The sequence below is a fragment of the Colletotrichum higginsianum genome, chromosome 1 (assembly GCF_001672515.1).
Source record: "Colletotrichum higginsianum IMI 349063 chromosome 1, whole genome shotgun sequence".
NCBI classification, from domain to species: domain Eukaryota; kingdom Fungi; phylum Ascomycota; class Sordariomycetes; order Glomerellales; family Glomerellaceae; genus Colletotrichum; species Colletotrichum higginsianum.
In genome coordinates this window covers 5463004-5485661 of record NC_030954.1, presented here as the reverse complement: position 1 = coordinate 5485661, position 22658 = coordinate 5463004, and the positions used below count along the sequence as shown (strand labels likewise).

Sequence of the window (22658 nt, the reverse complement as noted above, 5' to 3'; positions counted from 1 at the left end):
CGGTGGAGGGAGAATGGTCCAGCAATCCGGTCACGTCTCTTCACAACCATCTTTGACACTCACTTAATCGACCCCAACTACCAATACTCACTTACTCACCCACTCGCGCAACCAACCGCCCGCCAAGATGCCTTCCACCACTCAGCTCCTCTCCGCTCTCGCCGTTACGGCTGCCGCCGGCGTTCAGGCGGCCATGGGCCCGGCCTTCAGCACCGGCCCCGTCGCCTCCGACTCCTTCATCCGCGAGGCCACCTCGACCCTCGTACTGCCCGCCGCCCCGGCCAACAACAAGGGCAGCGCCTCCCTCTGGGTGGGCATGGGCACCTCCAACGGCGACCTGATCCAGTCCATCGCCGACAACTCCAACTACGACAACACCGGCACCGACAAGTGGTCCATCTTCGCTTACACCCTTCTCAAGACCGGAGACAACTCCCAGATGCCCGTCCAGACCGAGGGCACCGACGCCTCCGAGGGTGACAAGATCACCATGCATTGTGCGTTGTGACGGTTGCCCCGTTTTGCAATGTTTGCTGACAGAATGCCCCGCAGACAAGTTCGACGATGCCTCCCAGAACTACACCCAGACAGTCTCCATCAACGACAAGGTCGTTTCCACCCTGTCCACCAAGGACGGCGAGGCCCAGGGCTGGGGTAGCGCCGTCGAGTGCGCCGCCGAGGACTGCGGCACCGTTGGCGCTCACTGTAAGTTTTCGCAAGCCTTCTTCAATGGGGATACGCTCTCTGACTATTGGTAAAAACAGCCTGGATCAACACCAAGATCATCCTTGACAAGGAGGACCCCAACTACATCCGCACTCTCGGCAAGGGCCAGGGCGTCACCGGCGACATGTCCACCAGCGACGGCGGCAAGACCTGGACCGTCAGCACCATCGAGATCCCCAAATACACCTTTGGCCAGTAAACGAAGACCGAGAGCTGGGATTATGATTAGTCTGGTTCGATACCCGATGAGCGGAGGGGGGAGGGATGAGGGTTCGCTGTATTTTGTTACGCCGGTACATTGATCGCATCGCTGCACATAACTAGCCATGATACCATCTTGCGATTGTACAATTGAATTTTAAAGCGGTTTTTGAATTATCTTCGTCGTGGTAGCCCAGTACTGGTATCACGGTGTGGAGAGCCTGAATTCGAGTCTGGTTGCCAGCTCTTTGCTTGATCATCTCTCAACACAAACTAACCTGCCTATATTCTTCTCTGCACTGAACACCTCTTAAAGCCCCTCCGCTCCATCAAAGTGATTCTATCATTCTCATCGGCCAAAGAGACTAACAACCGAAACTTGTGGACGGTCGGTTTGGCCCGACTCAGGCGGGCGCTCCTTGACTGCGCTGTGGGCCTGCAAGATGGCCAGGCTTTTGCCAGTCGCAAGGGAAACACATGTATCCGTAAGGTAGTATACCTTGTAGTTGGGATCGGCCCCGAACTCGAGCAGAAGCTCGACGAACCTATGGGTGAAGACGCCTGGGTTGCTGACGGCCACGAGCAGCGGCGTCTGGTGCCGCTGGTCGCGGCTGTCGACGTCGGCGCCCCGTTCTAGCAGATACCGCAGGGCCTCGAGGTGCCAGAACGCCTGCTCTTTGGCCAGGATGTGCAGGAGGATGTTGTACGGCAGGACGGGCTTGTCTTCGGTGGCGTAAACCTCCAAACTCGGTCGACGCAGGTCCACGCCGCATCTCTCCACCAGCGTCCTGACCATCTCCATGTTCGGCGCCGTCCGCCTGCAGGCGACTTGCAGAAGAGGCTCCCACAGCCATTGCGTGTGCCGTATCAGGTCTCCCAGCGTCTTGACGTCTTCTGGCTGCGGAAATGTAGACGGACGGTTCACGGCGTAGCGGGCCACCGTGATTTCCTTGTCCGCGTCCGGCAGCAAGGCTTCGCTCGTCCATCGATCGAGCCGTGTGCCGGCGCCTTCGGTGCCGTATTGAACCGTGTCTCCGAGCGCCATCACCGTCTCTGTCATTCCGTTGGCTGCAGCGTACTCGACAAAGCTCACGCCGTGTAAGTACCGATGACTTGCGGTCAGTTTCTTGTCGTCGACGACCAGACACCCGACCAGGTTGGCGTCCTTCTCAACCAACTGGCGAACATCGTCGGGTGACAAGTGTGATATATGCCTCCAAGGGTCCCGCAGAATATCGTCTGTGGTAGTGAGGGCTTCAACCTCTTCAGAGGGCCTCGCACGTCCAGTCGAGTCGAAATAGCTGTTGCCTGGGTGCTGGTTGCTATAATGACCCTGTAATAAAGCCGAGACATGGGAATCGATAGAATGTCCAGACCGGTCACAGACAGTATTGTCGTTGCCCCCCGGACGAGAAGGCCATGTGGTCTCGACACCCGCGTCTAGCAACGCTCTTACGACTGATCGAATCGACATTCCTTCGTTCTGCAGCAGGTCCGATCTTGTTTCTCTAAACATGTCGCGGAACATGGTCTCTCGTTGTCCAAAGCAGTTCTCCTTGAGGGCTGGCGGAGCACCAGGGGGCATGGACGGTCGATACACATCGCATGCGGCAAAATTTCCCTGGAGCCATCTTGAGAGGCTCACAGCCCAATTTTCCCGTTCTTGCAGAAACTCGGCGCAGGCGTCGAGAGGCGTCCGGCCTTGGGCATCAACCGCGTCGAGTCTCGCACCGGCCCGGAGCAAAGCGCCTACTGATTCCACCAGTCCTGATATACAGGCGTCGAACAAGGGCGTACGGCCATCACCGTCAACTTGATGGACGAGATCGGGTGCTTGGTCGATGAGGTAGCCGACTGCAGCCGAGTTCCTCGCCCTGCAAGCCAGATGCAACGCGTTTCGGCTGCTTCTGGCTTTGCTTCGTAGGTCCGCACCATGCGACTGGAGAAGATGGAGTATGGAAGGACTGGATGACCCAGTGCCAATGGCGGCGAAGTGAAGAGGCGTGAGGCCCTCGTTGTCGGTTGCGTTGACGTCGATGATTTCACCCGTGCGGGAGAAGAAGCCGAGTACCTTGGCAATGTGATCCAGGGCGCCGGCATGGTTGTGGTGCATCCCGGTTCTGTAGTCGAACAAGGCGTGAAGAGGCGTTTGTCCCGCGTAGTTCTGGGCTCCCAAGGAGACGTTATAGTTGACGAGGCACTCGAGCAAGGACTCGATGTGGAAAGGGACGTTTGGATCCGCGCCATGCTTCGATCCAACGCCTACGGCAACGTGAGCGAGGCTGTTCCCGTATTCGTCTCTGGCACCGGGATCCAAGCCACGACTCTGGATTAGGTTGCTCATCCGGTCGAGGTCAGGGCCAGGCCAGCTCCAGTCGTCAGCGGGGGGCATCAGAAGGAACAAAGCGCCTCTGCCCCTGTGATCCTGGGCAAACAAATCACTGCCGGCGGCCACAAACGCTTCGGATATGTGCGGCGGGAACCGGAGGCTGAAGAGCAGCGGAGTGACGCCGTCGGGTTGCCGCCGCGCTTCGAGATTTGCGCCCGCGTCAACCAGCGCTTTGATATACGGCAGAGGATCGCGTAGGGTCTTGTCCTGATCCCGCAGGAAGACATTGTCCTTGTGCTCTACGCCTTTCAGGGCCGTAGAGATGGTGAAGAGACAGGGGTCGAAGCACGTCTGTTCCGTGTCAGTCGCCAACAGCATCCTGAACGATTCGGCATCGCAGTGCTGAAGGGCCGTGTCTATAACATGGATCGGGTCTCCGGCATCCCCAATCCCCGCACCTCTCGATATGAGGAATTCCGTCACTTCGCTGAGGCTGTTGACGATGTTGTATATGATGCCAGTAAACGTTAAAGGCGTTTCTTGGGAGGCCCAGTATGCCGCCAGGAGGGGGGTTTTCCTTGGCCCGTTGCCATCGTTCGCGGGTGATGTACTTTTCAGGGCATGAATATCTGCCCCATACTCTATCAACAATTCCAACATCTCAATGTTCAGGTTTCTGGACAGGGCTTCGTGAAGGAGTCCACCTCCGTGCTGACCAGGGACCGAAACGTCAGCGCCGGCTCGGAGGAGATGCCGTAAAGCTTCCGTCACCTCCCGATTCTCACCACTACCAAACTGGCTGAGCCCAAAATATCCACGCCAAGCTTGGATAGAATCAGTGGTGAAAAGGCAAAGGATCGGTGTATTTCCGTACGCGTCCGTGGTCTCGACGTCGGCGCCTGCAGCAATTAGGATGTCAAACATCTCGGCTGAGAAGATGTGATGAGAGTCTTCCCAAGAGCCAGCGAGGAGGTGCAGAGCTGCTCTGGCCTCGACGTAGTCGTTGCCATCGACTCCCGATGTCGGTTTCCCTTGACTGGATCTGGCTTCGATCTCGGGATAGACCGGGAGCAGAAGCCGGAGACACTCAACATGACCGGCAGACTTTGCCACGGCACCGCAGACTCGGGCAAGCGGGTTGTTCTTCCGGATAATCTCACTTGTGCTGTACTGTTCAGAGCGCAGGAGCACCGCCATAGGTTCAGGCAAACCTTCAGACGCGTACGCGCCCATGAGGTGGGACACGAGTTCGGCATCCAGATCAGCAAGAACCTGAACAATACAACCCGCAACCCTGAAATTCCTCGAGTGGTTTTTGACAGATCTCTTGAAGTCGGGAATTCTGTCGGGGGTGAGGCCTAGTCTCAACAGTGCCTTGAGAATCTTGGGATGTCTGCTAAGCGCCGAGAAGAATAGGTCCGATTGTACCCCCGGTGTCCAATGGAACGAGCTGTCGTCGTGCGGCCAAAGAACCAACATCGTGTCCAGGTGGCCATTCAAAACGGCGTGGTGCAGTGCCGACTCCAGTACCGATGGTTTCTGAACGGCCGAGAAGGAAAACATGCCTGCACTCGCCTCCCGCTGAGCGTTACGCCACTCAGGGAGGTACCTTCGAGCGTAGTTGACCAGCCCTGTACACGCGGCCAGGTGAAGCGGCGATTCGTGTTCGGTCGGCCAAAAGCTGTTGATCAGGTCCGCTGCGGATTGCGGCCGTCTTTTTCGGATAGGGTCAAAGTCCATGCTCTTGAAGAGCTTCCTGAACGCTTCCAGAGTTTCGAAAAGAACGTCGTCGTCAATTTTCTTGTCGTGGACGACGTGACGGAGCCATTGTTCCTTGGAGTATTCGAAAAAGGGATACCTGGTGGTAGCGTCGAGGGCATTCTCCTGCAAGACTCGAAGGTTGACGTGAAGACAGGCCAAAGAAAGCTGTCTATGAGATGCCACGGGCTTCAATACCGGAAACTCAGCGGTGGCTGTCTCGCCGATGTGGCCAGGATGCACGAGACCTTGGGTCCCAATACCCAAGGCGTCAGTGGCTTGACACTCCTCGTTGACTACGTCTGCTTCGTCGGCGATCTTCTTGTGGGCCTTCGTTTCTCTCCCCTCGTCCAGAAGAAACTCGTAGAATGAATGGTGGGCTAAATCGACCGTGTTGTCTGCGAAAACGTCTACAAAGGGACCACATGCCTGTCGAGAAATGGCACCAGCCGCGGCCTCGGGTACTGTCTTTACCACAAATTGCAAGAAGCTCTCCAACTCCTGGATGCTCAAGGGTCGCAAGGTGGAAGTGAGACAGGCTAACAGGGTGGCTTGGACATGAGCATCGATCCCCAGCTCTTCTGCGCTCCGAGCCAGAATCTGGTTGAACAGGGTTCTCAGGTCAGCAGGGAGTTTGTCGATCTGAACACGTCGCCCGGCCTGGAGATCTGACAAGACCATGTCGAGCAGCAAGCGAGAGTATAGAAACACCCCTCGGAATCTCGAGGATATCGCCTGAACCAGTTCCTTGGGCCGAGGTGGAGTCAAATCAGAGGCCTCGACCCGATTGGCAACAAAAGCCTCGATGTCTGGTTGGACTCGGGCTTCATCCAGGCCAATTTGCAACAGCGATGCTGTTGCTGGACGCATAGTTTCGTTCTCTGAGAAGCGATTGGTCGTCAGGATTCTGACGACTCCAGGCGGGGAATGGACCGACTTGTCGAGCCGTGAAAGCAAATTTGCGGCAAAGGCAGGCTCCGTATGATACATCCCGTCGACTACGAAGTAGATATGTTGTACAGACGCTATTCCAATGCGTAAATAGTCCCAGAGCTCATCAACTGAGGGCGACGATCTGTTGACTACTCCTAGCAGCGCCTCTTGTAGGGCGACGCTGTGCGGGAGAAGCTGGGCCAGCCAGTCCTTCACTATGCGTACCGAGAACTCGTATTCGCCGAACGGGCGTTCAGGACGATGTCGGCCATATTTGCCAAAGAAGAACAGCACAGGGGCATGGTGCCGCCCATCCTCGCTTGGCTGGCTCAACTGCTGCACGACCGACGCAGCAAGAACAGATTTTCCAACACCCGTGGCACCGTTGATCTGGAGGTGGCTTGCGCCGGTAGACGAGATCCATTGCTTGAACTGCGGTGTCTCTTTGAGCCAGAGGCCGGTACCCGGTGCCTGCAGAGCGAGGTGCCGCTTGAACTCGGATGACTCACCAAGGAAGTCTGTCGGTTCAAGCCAGGCCCGGATCCTGTCGTGGTCGTTATCCCATTGGGGAGGAGGAGCCTCTTTGGCCTCGGGGCTACCAAAGAGCCTCATCGTGTTTGCTGCTCTGGGAGACTGACTATAGCACTGTGGCTTGGGAAGTGTGTTTGTTTGTGAGAAGGGTTCATTTGTTGAGTAAGACGACAAATGTAATCCTTGTCGAGACCAACATGACCACCATCTCGCTTAATCACCGCCAAGTCACCTGCCGCACTAGAATCGCGTAATCACGGTGAGTAGCTGTAAGTCGTCGCGTGCGCAGAACTCAAGAGAGCTTAGATTCACATCAAGCCCCTTCGGACCGGCAATGGCTGCCGCAGCAACAGTAAGTCAAACTGTCACGTCCCGTCATTGACTCGCTGCTAGCTCAGGATTTCTCCAATGCAAATGCAGGACCCAGGGGCAAAATGCCCCAAAGACTGAGGACCGAGGGAGTAGGTACAGAGGGAACGTAGACACTGGGCTCATGCAAAGAAAGGAGAAGGGTCGGAATAACGATATGTGATGTCACTTGTCAAGCTTTTGTGGCACTGCTTCGAAACGCGACCATCGAGTCCATAAGAATCCTTAATGGCTGTGCTGAGGAAATACGGGAATTGGAACCAACCCAACGGTTTACATTCTCATTCTTGGATAACTACATGGGGTGAATCTCACGAACACCCATTTATGCTCTACCTCTTACAATCATCAACCTAGCACAGCTTTTCATCTCGATAAAATTGCAGCAGCCCAACTCAAATCAAATATTCTACTATTTGCAGTAGCACCCGGGTGTATTGTTACACTCTGGTTTAGACACGCAAAGAGCTGACAGGCCCTGGCAATGCATGCAGTATATGAAGGGGCGAGCCCACCTCTCGCATTCCTTAAGGTGAGTCAGATGCCAGATGCCAGATGCCAGATGCTCGCAACAGTATATAGGGAAACCCCAACGTACCTTATTATCGGTACACGCGACAGCCAAGTATGGGCCCCAGACAATCATGGTGATGACTGACAGGTAGAACCCGTTGACTAGAGAGATGCGCATGACTGTGACGGGAGAAATGGTGCTATGGCCTAAGAATATCGCGAAGTGCCAAAGCTCTATGGCTAGAGGTGCTTAGTGAGGTGTTGCTGTCGAGTGTCCAGGCAGCATACGAGGGGGTGGTAGAGGTTGCGCAAGCCTGGTAGAAACAAAGTGATGCGGCCCCTCCTTGGACGAAAGTACACACTTATATGTAAATAAATTTCAGAAGCAATGGCAACAGACAAGCCCCAGCAAGCCTGCCAAGGAGGTTCAAAGGCAGCAAACGAGAGGCTGCAGGTTTCAATTTAATTAGTTCCCTCCATACATAATAGTCAGATATCGCGCGAGGTTGGGCCAACTGGCCATGCCCTTGTGCAATGAGACTAATAATGCGTCCGTCCAGGAAGCAAACTAAATGCCTGCGTAAGCCTTCAAGATACATGCTGCTGCTAAAGCATCTCCACAACTCCAAGAAAAGGCGTTTGCCTGAAAGCAATGTAGACTAACTTTTTACATCATACTTCTCGCATGCAGTCAGCTTGCCCTCAACCGCAGAAAGGCCACGCGTAAGGGGCAGCAGCTAAATAGAGACTAACTTAAGAACTGACTTCTGCACTGCTAGGTCTGCCTGCGCTGAAGGTCATTTACTAGTAATATCTCTCAGCGTAAGCAGTTAGGGAGAGAGATTGTGATATTATGTAATTCTACTTAGAGAAGTAGAGCAGAGAAATGAAGCCGGCATGGACCCTCGCTGCGGACGATGGGATACCTCCGGCCGGAAAGTGGTGCCCTTCTATCTGGCATGAATCTTGGGGGATGGTCCCGAGAGTTGCGCGTCATTAGTACAAGGTATCCGGCCGAAACAAAATACCCCTACCAGGTATTTCCAACCCACCCCAACTTTTATACCCCCACGACAGTACTTCTGGCAACCTGCTGGCCTGATAGTTATTTTCCCCTCACAGACTGTACTTAATTCCATAAGTCATAAGGTTATATGCGGGGATAGACACAACAGGGGGCTTTTGCTTACCCCTATTACCCTGTTTAGTTTCTAGCCTACTCAACGTCTACCGCTTAGGGTTGCTTAGCCTGTCGTGCCCAGTTAGCATGAAAGGCTGTTCTCCCCAAGGTCGCGCCATGGACAAGAACCTTTCACTTGAATGGCCCTTCGGAGGCTTCTGCTAGGCTAGTCCCTCCGACTCACTAGACAGACTGCGACAATCACCCACTGAGAACAACATGCCGCTTTTAGTATACTGGTCAAGGTTTTCTCTGGCACCCTGTGACCCTGCTACTCTGTTTCAGACGGCTTTCTATAAAGAATTGAGCTAAAAACCCGACTACCTCGGGCATGCTCACCTTGCCTGAGCAGGGACCTCCCGGAGGACAACGATATCATCATCTTCATCTATCGACTGTAGACTAAGGACCCTCCCTGTTTTGGCCAGAATCTTCAGTGGAAAACTGACGGCCTCTGAGCTGTCAACTGTCGGATCGGGTTCCGCTCCCTAATCAACAAAGCTCGTTGGTGTTATTCCGCGCTTGGCCACAATGCGGTAAGTTTGCAGCTAATGGGATACTACCTACTGTCCGATGAACAACACTGTTGTAGGCCGGCTGCCGCGAGCTCCGTGCTGCGGGAATGCTGGCTCGTGAACCGGGGTCATGAGAGACAGATGTGCGGGTGGGGCGGGCGTGCCGCGGACTTACGCCCCCATCTCTGCCGAGATCGAGGTTGATCGGGACTCGTGCCAGGGCCGCTGTACAACAGCTGCTCAGAGAAGCATATGCCGGTGTGTTGGGCGGGGGCAGAGGCACTAGGGGGCTGGGCTCGAGGGATATCACCTGCCGGAGCATTCATTGCGAGCTTGGGTCAAGAGAGTTGGGTAGAGGAAAAGGGACTTTCCGGGCCGGAGGAAGAGGCTATCTTGTGGAGCGTAGATAGGTGTAACCCCCGGGTCGCCGAGCTCCTGAAGCATCTTAGGACCAACAGCAGCCCTTGCGGATTAGGCGGATAAGGCGGGTGGGTGGCGTGGGTCTTCAAAGCCATTGGGCATCATCTGGACATGGTCGGTGGTGAGAGCCGCCTCTACACCCGTTCTCATGCATCTCTTGACGGCGTCATAAACTGCAGTTCTGGGCGGCGACATTGTCATCTCGTGGACGAAAGGAAACAGAGACAGACGCTCAGGTTCGGCTCAATATTCATCCCTGCAACAATCAGAAAGGTACAAGATCAGCTGAGCAGATAACCGTCTCTGCACAAAGTCCCAATCTCATATTTGACAATTCAATTTTTGTCTGGTAACAGTTTAAACGGTCAGTGACAGGTCGTTAAAGTGGTGGTTGAGCTGCCTGCAGATACCATTCAGCTCGCCAGTGTTCATGTGTCTTGGACACTCTTTTTCTCTTGTTCTTCATCATCATCATCATCACAATCCGACTTTCCCTATCATTAATCTGCAGAGAGGTCATTTAGAATTCTCACTCTCTCGGCTTCCCTACAGCAACCTCACCCAGCCAATACCTGAAGCGGACCACCATCTCTCGTCTCGAAAGCTACATCCCACAACTCACTCCGGCCGACAGGAACCGTTCCGTGAACACCCACTTCAAACGGTGACCCGATTGTGAAGCAGCATCTTGGCCACATTCTCGAGGAAACATTCTTTTCGTGAATAGAACCACAGTCAATAGGTTAACAACCTTGAGTTTGCAAGAAGCTGCCACGGTCAATGTTGCTTAGTTACTGGTTTCGGGATTTATTGTTGCCCCCAGGGCTTCACAAATGAACTAGTCGCTCTTTATCATTCGGCCTTGGTCGATCGTCCGTCCAGTCGGAGCCCCGGTTCACTTCGTGTTCAGTAAACGCTGGGTATTCGGCAGATAATAGTACTGGAAGTATCATGCGGTAATCGACACGCTGCTATTGTCGATCTTGCCTAATTCCTATCTGCAAAATTCTTAAGGACAGCATATAAATGTAGATCCCTATGATGCTATTTCCCACTTAATGAGCTGTATTGAAGCTCTACCTCATGGCTGGGCTTGTTGTATGTCAATGCTATTCTCAGTGGTATAAGCCAGCCCTTGTCCTGATGTTCACTCAGAATGCTAATGCTTCAATGGAAGACTCAATCATAGAACACCCAGTCACAGTTGTGAATCGTGAGAAATGAGACTTGGTTTTATGGCTTCATGAAAATCAACCGACAGCGTTATTTGTTGACCAACAATCCCGAGGCCCTGGTGAGACGTGACATATGCACACTTTGGGAAGACTTACTTTTCACTCCGCACTCACAACAAGACATCGATGACGTAGCCTCTGCCGCGTTGATCGACGGCCTTTATCCTCGAAACTCTCCCTTGGTCTCTGCACAAAACCACACAGGAGGAACCCCCATCTTCAACCTGTATCCTCATGCTCTCCCGTCCCTTTCCTCTCCATTTCGTCACACGACTCGCCAACACCTCACGAGGAGCCCGCATAAGCGTAGCTCACACAATCCGAACCCGACCTTCCGCCAACAACCCTCAGACAACCCCCCTCCTCCACACCACCGCGATGAGCTGGATGGACTCGTGGTCCCGGCCGTCCAAGTCCCAGGCAACGCCGGCGCCATTCTACCTGCTGCCCAACGGCGACGCGACGTCTTACTGCCGCACGTGCGGGCGCGTCATATCAAGCCGCAAGGCCACGGCGGCATCCAAGGCACCCAAGACGGCGGAGACAAAGACCGAGCCCAAGTACTGCTCCTCCCGCTGCCGCGGCCAGAAGCCAGGGCGCCTCGACAAAGAGATCGAGCAGGCCTTTGTGCGGTTCCTGCAGGGCGAGGACGAGGTCGAGGGCAGCAAGGCCAAAAAGGTCAAGGGCGACACGCGCATCCTCGTGGCGTGCGACGCGGTCGAGAGCAAGGTCTTTGGCGACAGGCAGGATCCGAACAAGGTGTACGGCAGGAAGAAGAACCGCGCCTCGAGGGTCATCGGGGGGAACGGCGCGTCGGACGAGGACGAGGCCATCGACCTCGGCGAGCGATCCCAACAACGCCCGGACGGCGACACAAACACCCGCAACGACAACGACAACGACAACGACCCCGGCGCCGAGGTTATTGACGAGATGCTCGGCCTCGACCGCAGCAAGTCGGCCGAACTCGACCCTCACGTGCAGGCGAGCCTCTCGGTGCGCAGCGGCACGCGCGTGAGGCCGCCGCAGACGAGGAGCCAGGTCAACGGCAGCGTCGGCGGCGAGAAGGGGCGCGCCGAGCGGGTCGAGGAGACGGACGAGATGCGCGAGAAGAGGGCCGAGGGGCAGAGGAGGGCGCACGAGCGCGAGATGGTGCGGTGTGCGGCGCGGCGCGGGGTCGTGTTCGGGTTCCTCGTGGACGGGAGGGACGAGAGGAGGAAGTGCGAGGCCGTGATGCAGGGCAAGGTCGTCGAGCCGAGCTATGCGAAGGGAGACTGGGCCGTGAGATGGCGGGAGGACTGATAGCCACGTGTTGCCCACAAGGGAGATGGGACATCTACAGACAGATGGTCATGGAATAAATAGCTCTACTACGCTCACACACGTTGCACTGTTACTACTCTGGCCATGCGTCCGTCACCTGGGTGATGGATATTCCAATCATCATGAACAACAGTACATTTACATTTGTCTTTTAGTCTTTCAGTTACAACCATATACCTATACTACATCTCAACTCCTTCTGTCTCTCAGTGCCAGGTATCGATCTAACTCTACGAGTCTACAGGAAGCTGGTCGCCAGCGTGATGCCCGTTGTATATACCATGCCCACGAAGCCGAGGGCCATGAGGGCTATGTCGAAAATCTTCTGCTTTTTCGTCTCGGCGATGCCCTTGTAATGGAGGTACGGCGGGTAGATGTACACCAAAGGCACGCAGGCAAACGATCCGATGAGGGCGACGAAGCGGTCGAGGTTGGCGGAGCCGGCGATGGACACGCCGATGCACACGGCGACGAGGGCTGTGCGGAATGCGTTCTTCTTCCACTTGGTCAACAGGTCCTTCTTCCCGGAGCGGTGGCCGAAGATCTTGCCCTCGAGGATGCGCATGGCCGGGAACAGCTGGACGGGGTTGCCGACGAGGACGGCGAGGGCGTACATGAACTGGACGGCGTTGACGAGGCGGCTGTCCTGCGGGTAGTTGTCGATGATTTCGATCTTTGTGCGGTCGCCAAAGGTGGCGTAGCAGAGGGCGCCGACGGAGGTGAAGACGCAGGTGATGAGCAGCATGACGCCGGCCAGCAGCGGCTCAAAGTGCTCGGGCTTCTTCATGCTGGCCTGGATGGGGATGATGAGGCCGATGCCCTCAAAGGTGAAGATGGAGGCGCCGATGGTGAGGGTGTAGGAGCTCGGGTTGAAGAGGCGGACGGAGGGGTCCATGCCGCGGGTGGCGAGGGCCGAGATGTCGTACCACCAGATGTAGGCGACGCCGACGACGATGAAGACGTCGGCCAGCAGGGCGGCGGGCCCCAGCTTGGAGATGTTGCGGATGAAGGCGAGCGGGACGATGACGAGGGCCTGCAGGGCGATGAGGGCGGTCGAGCCGAGCGGGTTGGCGCCGCCGGTGACGGCCTCGAGGAAGGAGAACCAGTTGTCGGCGACGAAGACGAGGCCGGTGCAGACGAAGCCGATCTGGGAGAGGGTGATGGAGGCGAGGATGAGGGAGCGCAGGCGCGGGCCGGAGATGCCGTGGCCGAGGTCGCCGTAGCCGCCGCCGTAGCGGGCGCGGCACTGGAGGAGGAGGTGGAACGCGGCCATGGAGACGGCGGCGACGACGAGCATGGTCAGCGACGAGAAGAGGATGCCGCCGTTCTTGAAGGCCTTGGGCAGGAACATGATGCCCGTGCCGATGAAGGCCTTGAGCGTCGTGAAGAAGGTCTTTGTCGTCGAGGCGTCGCCGGCCTTGCGCGCGAACCGCGAGGACCGGCGCCGGCCGAGGAGGGGCCGGGTCTCGGTCGGGGGACGACGGGGTCGTTGGCGCCGCGACTCTTCGTCGTCGTCGTCACCGTCGTCGTCCTCCTCGTCGTCGGTCTCGATGGCCTCCTCGTCCGAGTCGGCCAGGTCCTCGCCGGCGAAGGAGCCGTAGAAGTCGAGGAACTCGACAAAGTTGCGCGTGATGGGCAGGTTGGCGGCCGTGAAGCCGCGCTTCTGCATGACGAACTGGCGGCGGAAGCCCTGGGGCATGAGCATGTCCGAGGCGGCCGGCAGGTCGGATTCGTGGCCGGACTCGGTGCGGCGCGGGTGGGAGAAGGTCTGGGCTCGCTTGACGCCCTGCTCGCGGGCCGAGATCTTGAAGAGGTCGCGGTGGATGTCGCCGCCGGGGAGGAGGAGGGACGACGCCTCTTCCTGTTGCTCGGCGGTCTTGTCGTCGTGGTCGTGGTCGTCGTGGTGATCGTTGTTGGGCCTGCTGGTCGCGGGGAGGTTCGTGGCCGAGTTGGAGGTCTGGCGCGTCAGGTCGCCGTTGGAGAGTGTGCGGACGCCGTCGAAGCTGGTGCCGTAGCCGGGCGGGAGGTGGTTCGCGATGACGGCGGTGCGTAGCCGCTCGTCCGAAGACGAGGGAGTTGTGTCGGACATGATGGTGGTGATGTGTTGAGGATGTCTAGATGGAGATGGTGGTGGTGGTGGTGGTGATATTGTGGTGGCGATACTTCCAGGGAGAGAGAAGTTGGAGACAATAACCCCCGCTTTAAAATAAAACAAAATAGAGAAAAGCTTAGACCCCGGGACTTGTGTAAAGTCTCAATGGAGTACCTTGTAGAAATAGGAGAAGACGAGAATGATGATGATGACGGTGATGAGGGGGAGGAGGGGCCATACGCATTAAAGAGCAAACCACGTCACGAAGATGCAGTCGCAGCTTTGGTCATGGGATCGTGGGATGGACAGAAACTGGGGAGACGCCGAAATGCTTCAACGTTTTGTTGTTTTTTCAAGAGGTCAGGCCGACTCTCGCTTTAACGAAGCTTGAGCCGCTTGCGGTCCCCGCTGCGGATTTTCGTGCATGGGTGATGGGGGTGGATAGGAGTGTCTGTGTGTGGTGTGTGTGTGAGAGAGAGAGAACGAGAAGACAGAGAGAGGATAGTTCCCATAGATAGGACGATACTTGGGGCGGATGGGCCGTGTCTGAGCGGAGAATACGAGAATCTCCCAGAACCTGGCTGCGTGGGCAAAGTCATGATCTATCGCGGGGGTGGAGGAGGGGCGACAGAGTTGGAGACGCCGAGGAACCAACGAGCCGAGACTGAGAGAGGTGAGAGGTCCTCCTACAGGTACACTAGAGAAAGGAGAGAGAGAAAAAAAGACGCCGCAAAGACATGGATTCCCGCTGCAAGACGAGAAGCTAGGCCCAAGAGAGCCTACTGCAGAAGCAGGAGAACTGTCTGGACTGGGGGGGAGAGGGACTCTGCAGTCCTTACGTCAGTCCGCATGGCAAGCGCCGTGAGTTGGCGACGGGACGGCCAGGTTTCGGATCGGCGGTGGAGAAGCGTCCAAGGGTGTTTTGGTTGTTTTGCTGGCGTCTGTTTGGTCAATGGAAGGGGAGAAGAGAGGGAGGGAGGGAGGGAGCTTCGGGAGAACAAGGCCATCTGTGGCGGTGAGAGGCTTAGCCCGGCGTTGTCTCTCTTTTTTCCCACACTCTCTCTCTCTCTCTCTCTCCTTCACTCACACACTCTCGCTGTCAGCTGTCTCTCTGTTGCTCGGAAGTGAGACGGGGCGAGACATTGGATCACGTTTGCCCGAATCGAATCTGCAGCAGATAGAGACGGCTCGTCATCCCGGAGTGAGGAGGGGGGTGTGCGCGTGTCCTAGACAACTGTCTCTGAGTTGACACGGCTCTTCTAGGCTCTGTTGGGTTTCACCCTCTGTCTCTCTCACACAATTGCCGCATTTCGAGAGTATTCCTCTTACGAGACGAGACTTGAAAGTTGCTCTTCGTAATGAATTCTCTGAACCAGGCGGGGCCGTGGCATGACGCCACCGAAGAGAACCCTGAAAACACCCCCCCGTCCTGCACTAAGCAGAAGCGAGATGCAAAGGAGCCCGAGAGGAGCGACATGGGACATGGGGAAAACAAATCGGAGCTTCTCCGACGGGAACCTGCGGTGAGCATCACGTGATTGTCCGGTCAACGGGAGAGGATGAGGAGGACAAGAGGCGACCAAACATAGACATCTCAAGACGCACGTGGGGTTTTCCATCATTAACCACCGCTTCATTCTTTACTTGTGACAACCTGCAGCTCTCGAGAGTGAAAAGGTCCCCTTTTCACCTGGTACATGCATCATAGTATACATAACCCGTGTTTCTCCCCCGAGACCGAGACCTCTCCTCTCTTTACCGAGACACGTCTTTGCTTTTTCCCGCTGGAATGCACCTTGTCTCATGAGATCACGGAAAGGTCTCTCTCTCTCTTTCCGTGTGTGAGTCTATCCGAGACCGGGACTCGGTGACATGCATTCGCGGTAAGGAAAAAAAAAGAAAAGGAAGGAAAAAGGAAAGTCGGCCGCCGACAACCGCTTGCAGAAGTCGTCGCATTCCGGACAAATCTTCGTTTCATCCACCCGCGAGCAGAATTGTGTGTGTGAGGAACTCATGTATGGCTCATGAACATATTCCCTTTGTTTTTCCATTAAGGGTTCTGGAAGTAGTCCAATTGAGTGAAGATGCTTCGACTGAAAACAGACTGCGCGCTTTCTCCCATCACATTCCTCGCGTTCAACCCTGAGACTTTGCATCAACATGGCCTCAACACATCTGTCCACTTCGTCGTCGTCGTCGTCGTCGTCGTCGTCGTCGTCGTCATCTACTGGCACTGCGAGTACCCTATGCCATCGTCAGTACGTGTGCCCCCCGTCAAGAGACGCATCGCTTCGTCACTTACAGTCGTTGATCTTGACACACTTGAACGGACTCGCGCACTGGTTTCCCCCATCAGAAGTCAGCGCCCAGAACTCTCAACAACTTTCTCGTAAGCTCTCATCAGCTCCCCATCGACTCACCGTCGTCGGACCCTTCCAGTCGATGCCGCCGCACTGCCCCCACTGCGGCGACGTCCCCGATCCCCCGGCCGCCGAGGTCGTCGTCGTCGTTGTCCTGGCCGTCGTCGTCGTGCTGACCACCAGCGTCGTCGATGCGCGGCTCGTGGTCACGGGAGGTGTCGTCGCCGTCGCCGTCGGAACCGACGAGGAGCTCACCGGTGTCTGCATCACCAAGGTCAGAGTCCCTTCCAGTCGTCCTCTTGTGAACAGATCAGAAACTCTCTTACCACGAAACCGAACCACTTGAGGTCCTCTTCCCAAAACACGTCGATCGAGTGCGACACGCCGGCGCCCAGGAAGGTCTACGCATGAGCCATCGTCGTCAGCCTTTTTACTCCACGTCCTCTCCTCTTGTCTTCACCACCTCCCCTCAACCCCCTTCGATCGATCCAACTCACCTGCAGCTTGTCCCCAAACACGTACTTGGTGTACGGGCTGCGCGGGTAGTTGGCCGTCTCCGACACGGGCGTCGTCGAGTAGCCGAACACGCCCGTCCACTGCTTGATGGTCTCGTAGTAGTTCTGCACGTTGAGCGCCTCGTCCGCCGACCCGTGGTAGATCTGCATCTTGGGCCGCGGCCCAGTGTAGCCCGGGTACATTTCCTTGACGACGTTGGTCCACTGCTGCTGCGTCCAGATGGACTGGCCCGTCGAGCACGTCGAGTTCCAGAAGTCGGGGATGTCGTCCACCGACATGAAGCAGCCGGCGGGGACGCCCGCGTAGGCAATGCCGGCGGCGAAGACGTCGGGGTATGTCGCGGCGAGGACGTTCTACGCAGATTGTCACACATTATGAATCAGTATTCACTCTCACTCTCACTCTCACTCTCACCCTCTCTCTCACCCTCTCTCTCACCCTCTCTCTCACTCTCTCTCTCACCCTCTCTCTCACTCTCGGGACTTTGCCAGACTCACCGTCATCATGGCCCCGGACGAGATGCCCGTCGCAAACACGCGGCTCGTGTCGGCGCCGTACTGCGCGACGACAAAGCTCACCATGTTGGCGATGGAGTTGCTCGCGCCGCCGCCGCCGTGCGTCAGCGTCATCTTGCTCGCCACGTCCCAGCAGTTGTCGCGCGTGGAGGGCGTCTGCGGGTAGATGACGATGTACCCGTACTTCTCCGCGTTGGTCGCCCACATGCTGCCCTGGTAGTAGGCCTGCGCGCTGCCGCTGCACCAGTGGATGCCCACGACGACGGCCGGCTTCGCCGCGAGGTTGCGCGGCACATACAGCCACATGCGAGTGCCCGTTGGGTTGGACCCGTAGTTGGTCACCTCGGTGAAGGTCGCGCGGGGGACCACCTCGGCGCCGAGGACGGGTGCGAGGAGGGCTAGGGCCCAGAGGGCGAGAGTAAAGAGGGATATCATGTTGGCTACGGGAGCTGGTGAGAGAGCTGATGGATGAGTGAGTCCCTTTGGAAGTTGACTCGTTCTTCGGGGAGGGGTCACACGCACATACATATATCTATCTATTTACGTGTATGAATACTGGATACATTGGATACAACCAAGGTCCAGGAGGATACCATGCTGGGGGTACACTTGCTCTAATGGTCGCCATCAACCACTTCCACGGGCATCACGGATCGCGAGCCTCCGTACCCCTCGGTCCACAGTCACATCGTGTCGATCGGATGTCGTTCCCGCCACTACTCGGCCGAATCCGTCCCAGGTCTCTCCCCCTTTCCGCCTCACCGTTGCAGAGGATTCCAAGCTTTCTGCTTCCTCTTCCTTGGTCCGTCATCGTGGCGAGCACCCCTCACGCACGTGGCGTCCGCCTCCTGATGAGACCGGCGACGCGGGCTGCACGCCCGCTGCGGGAGACGGGCCTTGGTTCCCTTTCCCAGGCTGTCAACCTCGACACCGAGACAATGCGTGCCGCATGCTTGCCCAGAACGACGGCCGATCGCTGGCTTTCCCCGTCTGTCACTTGGACGAGTTGTGATGAGCTGGCTGGGTCCAAAGAAGTTTGACGGAGGGAGGGGGAGAGGGGAAACAGACAGGTCATCTCCGCAGTTGGAAGAGAGAACCGAGGGGCAGCCAACCCTTCTTCCCCCCGCCATGCAAGTCGAAGCGCGGAATCTTGTTCCGCCAATCGCTCGGGCGGAGATTCCCGTTCTTGGATGGACGCCGAGAAGAGGTTCCGCGATCAATTCGGTAACCTGGCCTGACCGGGCCGGGTCTGGCTGCACACATACATACATACATGATGACCGCGTTGCAGTTTCTTGACAGAAGTTGGCCGGGGCATGGCAGCTCCTTTGACGACCCGAGATCCCGGGCTCTCTCAGCATCATTCAAATTGAAATGCATGCTAGGTTCGGGTCTAAATTACCTCGCAGACTCATCGTTGCTGACAGACCACTCTACGACGTTGGTTGCTTGTGAGCAAGATGCCGTTGTCCTGCGTTGCCCAACGCCAGATTCCCCAGGAAAAGTCACGCATAGCCCCTACGCCCACCCTCCGTTGGCGTATCTCATATTGCGTGCAAGTTCATCTCCTTAACCATTACGCAGTATCCTTCCTTCGTCTGATCCAAACCTTGGCTCTGGGATTCGCCAACGTCGAGAACCCGAACCGCACTGGATCGACCGCCGCCGCGTCGATGTCGTCGGCCAGCTTGAACTCGTACCGGAGCAGGATGTACGCCATGATCAGCTTGGCGGAGTTCGAGCCCAGGAACCGGCCGGGACACGCGTGTGGCCCGAGTCCGAACCCGAGGTGCTCCGGCGACACGCTGGCGAGCTGGGCGACGTGCTCGTTGTTGCCGGACTCGCGCATGCGAAGGAAGCGGTACCCGTCAAACGTCTCGGGCCGCGGGTAGATCTCCTGCTCGTGGGCGACAGAGAAGCTCAGCAAACATGGTCTTGAATTTGAGTATAGAGACCACCGATCTTGTGCTCGCACGGGCAGAGAATAACTTACGGGATCCCACATCTTGGCCGAGGATACGGCCACGCCCGTCGTCCTTGGGAGCATGCTACCATCGCTCAGTCTCACTCCGTCCTCCATGACTCGGCGTCCAAGGGCAACTGTTCACCGGCCGTGTGTATTAGTAACGTCGCCCGGCGCCTGAGAGAGGAACGAACGGACGACTACGACTAACCTGACGCGATGGGCTTCAGCCGCAGCGTCTCCTTCAACACGCTGTCCATGAGCCTGAGCCCGTACACTGACGACGTCTTCCACCCGCCACTGGTCTCCCGCAGGACTTCGTCCCTCAGCGGCTCGGTCAGCTCCGGGTTGCGGCACAGGTCCAGGATGTTCTGCGAGATCAGGTCCGTGGACGACGCGTTGGCGAGGATCGACAGCCCCAGCTGCTGGAACGCCGCCGTTTGCGCCGTCGTGTCTCTCTGCCTGCTCGCCAGCTTCTCGATCCACGCCAGCGCGTTGTCGGACGCCGCACTGCCCGCCCCGGTCTCCTGCTCCCGCCGCCGCCGCTGGATCGGCTCGATGGCCAGGCGCGCCGTGCGGAGCATCCGCCGGAGCTCGCGGCAGCAGGGGAGGAACCAGTGCACGAGGCGGCGGATCGGCGACGGGTAGGACCGCAGCACCTTGGCGGCGGCCATGGCTTTGCTCGGGTAGTTGATCGTGATGTCGAGCCAGACCGGGTCGCGGCAGAGTTCGGGGCCGAGGAAGACGAGCGCCGAGACGCGGGCGACGATTTGCGGGATCGCCGAGGCGAGGGTTATTTCGTGCCATTCTACGGGGAGGGGAAAGAAAAAGGGACAGTTTGTAAGCTCAAAGTTCCAAAGATGTTTTGTTTTTCAGTCTGTCTGTCTGTCTGTCTGTCCGACTTACCTTCATCGTCGGTAAAGACGTCTCGGAGAGCATCGGCTGCTTCGTCTGCAAGGGGCTGTGATAGCTTGGCTGAGAGAGACACCACTTAACACATGGATTCTGATTTGCTTCGTAGACAGATTTGCACTGATATGTCATCCATCCCAACACAACTTACCGACGTCGCCCGGTGTCAGGCGTGTTCGTATCATCTCGCGAATCAACTCGCTCCCGGAGCTGATGTACGGCTCGAACCCCGGCGTCCCGGCCTGCCAGTAGGCCAGCAGGAACTCGGTCGAGCTCAGCCTTTCATCGTTCTTCACCTCGTGCACGAACTCGGGCGCCAGCACCGTGAGGGTGCCCTGGCCCGTGTACACTCGGAAGGGCTTGCCGTTGTGCTCCTTGGCGCCCCTGGCGAGGAGGGCTTTGCCTTCTTTGAGGTACTCCTCCTTGGTCGTGTTGATGACCGGGTAGATCTCGACGCTCCGGAGCCTGTTCCGGATCGGTGCCGCGAAGACGGAGACCACAGCTAGCAGCGCCAACAGGTAGAAGGCCGAGTTGGTGGTCGAGTCCGATGACGGCAGCTTCGAGGACGCGTATTCGGCCCAGCTGGGCGACGCCGACGAACCGTTGACGTCCATGTTGAAGCCGAATTCGTCCTTTCGTGGTATTCTTGCCGGACACGACGGTTTCTCAAGGCAGAAGGAACCAAATCAGGGTAAACAGTGGTGTTATTGATGATGGTGTTTCCCCGACATCCCAGTTGTATCTGGTTAGGCTGCCATGTTTTATTTATATTGGCCAGAACTGTAGCCGAAGGAGGATTTGGAATGGGAGCCGAGACGGCTGTACTCGTTCTCATGACTCCATCTCTGCCCTTTATCTCCCGTTCGGTGCTCGATGCATACCATTCGCAAATGCACGCTGAAGCTGTGTCGTGATGCTTCCCGTTAAACTTTTTTTTTATCCCGCTCTCGGACCGAGAAATATGACTGAGATGTCGTCTCGGACCGCTAGGCGGTCATAACCAAGCCAGGTAAAAAGAGTATAAATGTCGTGCCCTTATCTTTGTCCCGACGGAAGGCTCCTTGACGTTATATAGTCTTCAGCCCGAGTCAACCGAGTGCGAGCGGTGACCGGGAGAGTGCAGCGCCGGTGTCACAGCTCGGATCCGATTGTAGGCCGCCGAGTTTCCGTTGTCGTGCTCTCTCGCCGTCGTCAGGCTTGTAGGCACGACTGTCTTACTGTTGCTACTGGTCCATGCATGTATTGCTCGGTTTCTTCCGATTGGAAGACTGCTGGCAAACGGAGGGCAAGACATACACCATCTGCGAGACTTGCTTAACCCTCTAAGATGTGTGGCTACTCGTGGGAACTCCCAGGGGCACTCAAAGTGAAGATCGACAGCTGCGCGACTTGGCTTTCGGACCGCAGAGCCAATGTGGGATAGAGGCGGCTTTTCCGAGTCAGTTCCGACCCCCTTCCTCGGCCTCCGGGGCGCAGCGAGGTAGGGACCGTAGGGTCACATTGCACTCACGAAATCCACCTTTCGGGCCATTGTGCGGATGAAGACAAGACAGCTGAGTCGATCGAATGAGCCTCAGTCGAAAAGAATGGATCTTGGTCGGTCAGTGGGTGTTGCTAGGCGTGCAACGTCGACGACGGAATAGATTGCATTTGCTCAGATGACGCCGAGCATAAGACCGCCGTCTGCGGCCCCTCCTCCACATCTTGTTTCGGCAGGCTGTCCGGCAGGCTGTCCGGCCACCGATTCAGAAATCAACTAAGAGGGGGGGGGGAGAGGGGAGGGCAAAGGGGGAAGGGTGGTTGCCTGTAAGTGTACGCGTATGCCAGGGAGATCTGGTGAGCCAGGGAAACAAACTGAAGCCGGACAGGGAATGCCGCAATGGGCCACGGTTGCAGCAAGACATGGATGGTGTGCTGGCGGAGACTGCAAGTTGCCCTCTGCCGTCAGGACCTCGCACACCTTGTCAACTCTTGAAACATCAAACTTTTCGGTGGCGGCGACGTTGATGGTGTACCTGCGAATCTCTGTATAAGCATAGCCAGGCGCGATTCAAACCATCGAAACACGTCGGCTTTGCCATGGATGGCCTGGGTCTGCGACATGTTCGTCTTGGTGGTGAACGACGAAGGCGTCCGCCCCTCGGTGTCGAGATACATATCCCTGCCACTGTAACAAGTAGGCTTTTACCTCTTTACAAGTACACGTGTGAAGACAATACGGGGCATCCTGCACTCTATTGCTAATCTAGTGGTAAGGAGGTTGCACT

At 56.9% G+C, this 22658-nt stretch overlaps 7 protein-coding genes across 7 annotated transcripts; 2 read left to right on the top strand and 5 right to left on the bottom strand.

The window, feature by feature from the left end:
* Positions 1 to 127: 127 nt before the first annotated feature.
* On the top strand, positions 128 to 925 carry CH63R_01616 (uncharacterized protein; the record flags this gene model as incomplete). The annotated part of the gene is made up of 3 exons (XM_018296591.1): positions 128 to 497; positions 553 to 705; positions 765 to 925. 3 exons carry the CDS (start codon positions 128 to 130, stop codon positions 923 to 925), a joined length of 684 nt encoding a protein of 227 aa, XP_018164953.1.
* Positions 926 to 1276: 351 nt separating this feature from the next.
* Positions 1277 to 6559, bottom strand: CH63R_01615 (Ankyrin repeat protein; the record flags this gene model as incomplete). Its single annotated transcript, XM_018296590.1, has 1 exon — positions 1277 to 6559. One exon carries the CDS (start codon positions 6557 to 6559, stop codon positions 1277 to 1279), a length of 5283 nt encoding a protein of 1760 aa, XP_018164952.1.
* A 2252-nt stretch (positions 6560 to 8811) lies between these two features.
* On the bottom strand, positions 8812 to 9381 carry CH63R_01614 (uncharacterized protein; the record flags this gene model as incomplete). The annotated part of the gene is made up of 3 exons (XM_018296589.1): positions 8812 to 8833; positions 8880 to 9006; positions 9231 to 9381. 3 exons carry the CDS (start codon positions 9379 to 9381, stop codon positions 8812 to 8814), a joined length of 300 nt encoding a protein of 99 aa, XP_018164951.1.
* A 1707-nt stretch (positions 9382 to 11088) lies between these two features.
* Positions 11089 to 12012, top strand: CH63R_01613 (uncharacterized protein; the record flags this gene model as incomplete). Its single annotated transcript, XM_018296588.1, has 1 exon — positions 11089 to 12012. One exon carries the CDS (start codon positions 11089 to 11091, stop codon positions 12010 to 12012), a length of 924 nt encoding a protein of 307 aa, XP_018164950.1.
* A 259-nt stretch (positions 12013 to 12271) lies between these two features.
* On the bottom strand, positions 12272 to 14122 carry CH63R_01612 (Transmembrane amino acid transporter; the record flags this gene model as incomplete). Its single annotated transcript, XM_018296587.1, has 1 exon — positions 12272 to 14122. One exon carries the CDS (start codon positions 14120 to 14122, stop codon positions 12272 to 12274), a length of 1851 nt encoding a protein of 616 aa, XP_018164949.1.
* Positions 14123 to 16349: 2227 nt separating this feature from the next.
* CH63R_01611 (PHB depolymerase family esterase) lies at positions 16350 to 17951 on the bottom strand (the record flags this gene model as incomplete). Its single annotated transcript, XM_018296586.1, has 5 exons — positions 16350 to 16369; positions 16546 to 16783; positions 16812 to 16886; positions 16983 to 17354; positions 17499 to 17951. The coding sequence occupies 5 exons, from the start codon at positions 17949 to 17951 to the stop codon at positions 16350 to 16352; spliced, it is 1158 nt and encodes a 385-aa protein (XP_018164948.1).
* Positions 17952 to 19092: 1141 nt separating this feature from the next.
* CH63R_01610 (Cytochrome p450 monooxygenase) lies at positions 19093 to 21005 on the bottom strand (the record flags this gene model as incomplete). The annotated part of the gene is made up of 5 exons (XM_018296585.1): positions 19093 to 19413; positions 19510 to 19616; positions 19691 to 20287; positions 20386 to 20454; positions 20543 to 21005. 5 exons carry the CDS (start codon positions 21003 to 21005, stop codon positions 19093 to 19095), a joined length of 1557 nt encoding a protein of 518 aa, XP_018164947.1.
* Positions 21006 to 22658: the final 1653 nt, after the last annotated feature.